This window comes from Bos indicus, chromosome 3, assembly GCF_029378745.1.
Source record: "Bos indicus isolate NIAB-ARS_2022 breed Sahiwal x Tharparkar chromosome 3, NIAB-ARS_B.indTharparkar_mat_pri_1.0, whole genome shotgun sequence".
NCBI classification, from domain to species: domain Eukaryota; kingdom Metazoa; phylum Chordata; class Mammalia; order Artiodactyla; family Bovidae; genus Bos; species Bos indicus.
Window position 1 is genome coordinate 117,126,841 of NC_091762.1, and position 1,168 is coordinate 117,128,008.

General features: G+C 54.4%; 1 protein-coding gene across 1 annotated transcript; it reads left to right on the top strand.

Moving 5' to 3' along the window:
• The first annotated feature begins 398 nt into the window (after window positions 1–398).
• Window positions 399–967, top strand: LOC109556566 (small ribosomal subunit protein uS9-like). The gene has a single exon (XM_070786941.1). The coding sequence runs from the start codon at window positions 458–460 to the stop codon at window positions 893–895; it is 438 nt and encodes a 145-aa protein (XP_070643042.1). The 5' UTR covers window positions 399–457; the 3' UTR covers window positions 896–967.
• Window positions 968–1,168: the final 201 nt, after the last annotated feature.

The following is a 1,168-nucleotide window of genomic DNA, read 5'->3' on the forward strand; positions in this document are numbered from 1 at the left end:
CTGGGCGGTGAGGCTCCGCTTTCTCCTCTGCGGACCGAGTGCAGCCGTGCCTGGGGTGTCCAGCACGGTCCAGCACCGATGCCGGCCACTGGGGGCTGGAGCAACCACACTTGCTTCAGCCTGGTTTCCAGCCTTTACTTCCTCCTCCCCTGCCCCCGGCTGCGAACGCAGACTCTCCACCCCGAGTCAGCCCCACCCAATCCCAGGCTCTGGAGCAAGGTTAGAAACACCCAGTGGGCTCGCTGCCCCTTCCCCCAGCTCCCCGTGGGCACTTGGCATGCGCACATTGGCACAATCCTCCACGCTGACTCAGTCTGCTGTTCAAAGAACGCGCGCGGTTGTAGCAGTTTTGGGGTCTAAAGCTAAATGACGTCTCACCTTCGGTTACTAAAGCACAGCAAGCACTTTTCCGGTTGGGGCGCCGCGCAGTGGGGATCTCGTCTCTGCGCCTTCAGCCATGCCGTCCAAGGGCCCTCTGCAGTCGGTGCAAGTCTTCGGACGTAAGAAGACTGCCACAGCCGTGGCGCACTGCAAACGAGGTAACGGCCTCATCAAGGTGAACGGACGACCCCTGGAGATGATCGAACCGCGCACGCTGCAATACAAGCTACTGGAACCTGTTCTGCTCCTGGGCGAGGAGCGATTTGCTGTGGACATCCGCGTCCGAGTGAAGGGTGGTGGTCACGTCGCCCAGATTTACGCCATCCGCCAGTCCATCTCCAAAGCCTTGGTGGCCTATTACCAGAAATATGTGGATGAGGCTTCCAAGAAGGAGATCAAAGACATCCTCATCCAGTATGACCGGACCCTGCTGGTAGCCGATCCCCGTCGCTGCGAATCCAAGAAGTTTGGAGGTCCTGGTGCCCGTGCCCACTACCAGAAATCCTACCGATAAGCCCGTCATGAAGCCCAGCGTTTCCCTTTACAGCACCTTTATAATAAATGTTGTGGGATTTAAAAAAAAAAAGCACAGCAAGCTACCTAAAGAAGATGTGGGGGATATCTACAATGGAATATTATTCATCTATTAAAAAAGAACAAAACAACGCCATCGCAGCGGAATGGATGGATCCAAGGATAGTCATACTGAGTCAGGTAAGTCAGACACAGAAAGACAAATATCATAGGATATCGCTTATGTGTGGAATCTTAAAAAAAATGAACTTAT

Excerpts from the sequence above, each read along its gene's own strand:
- LOC109556566 (XM_070786941.1), top strand. The coding sequence starts at position 458 with ATGCCGTCCAAGGGCCCTCTGCAGTCGGTGCAAGTCTTCGGACGTAAG.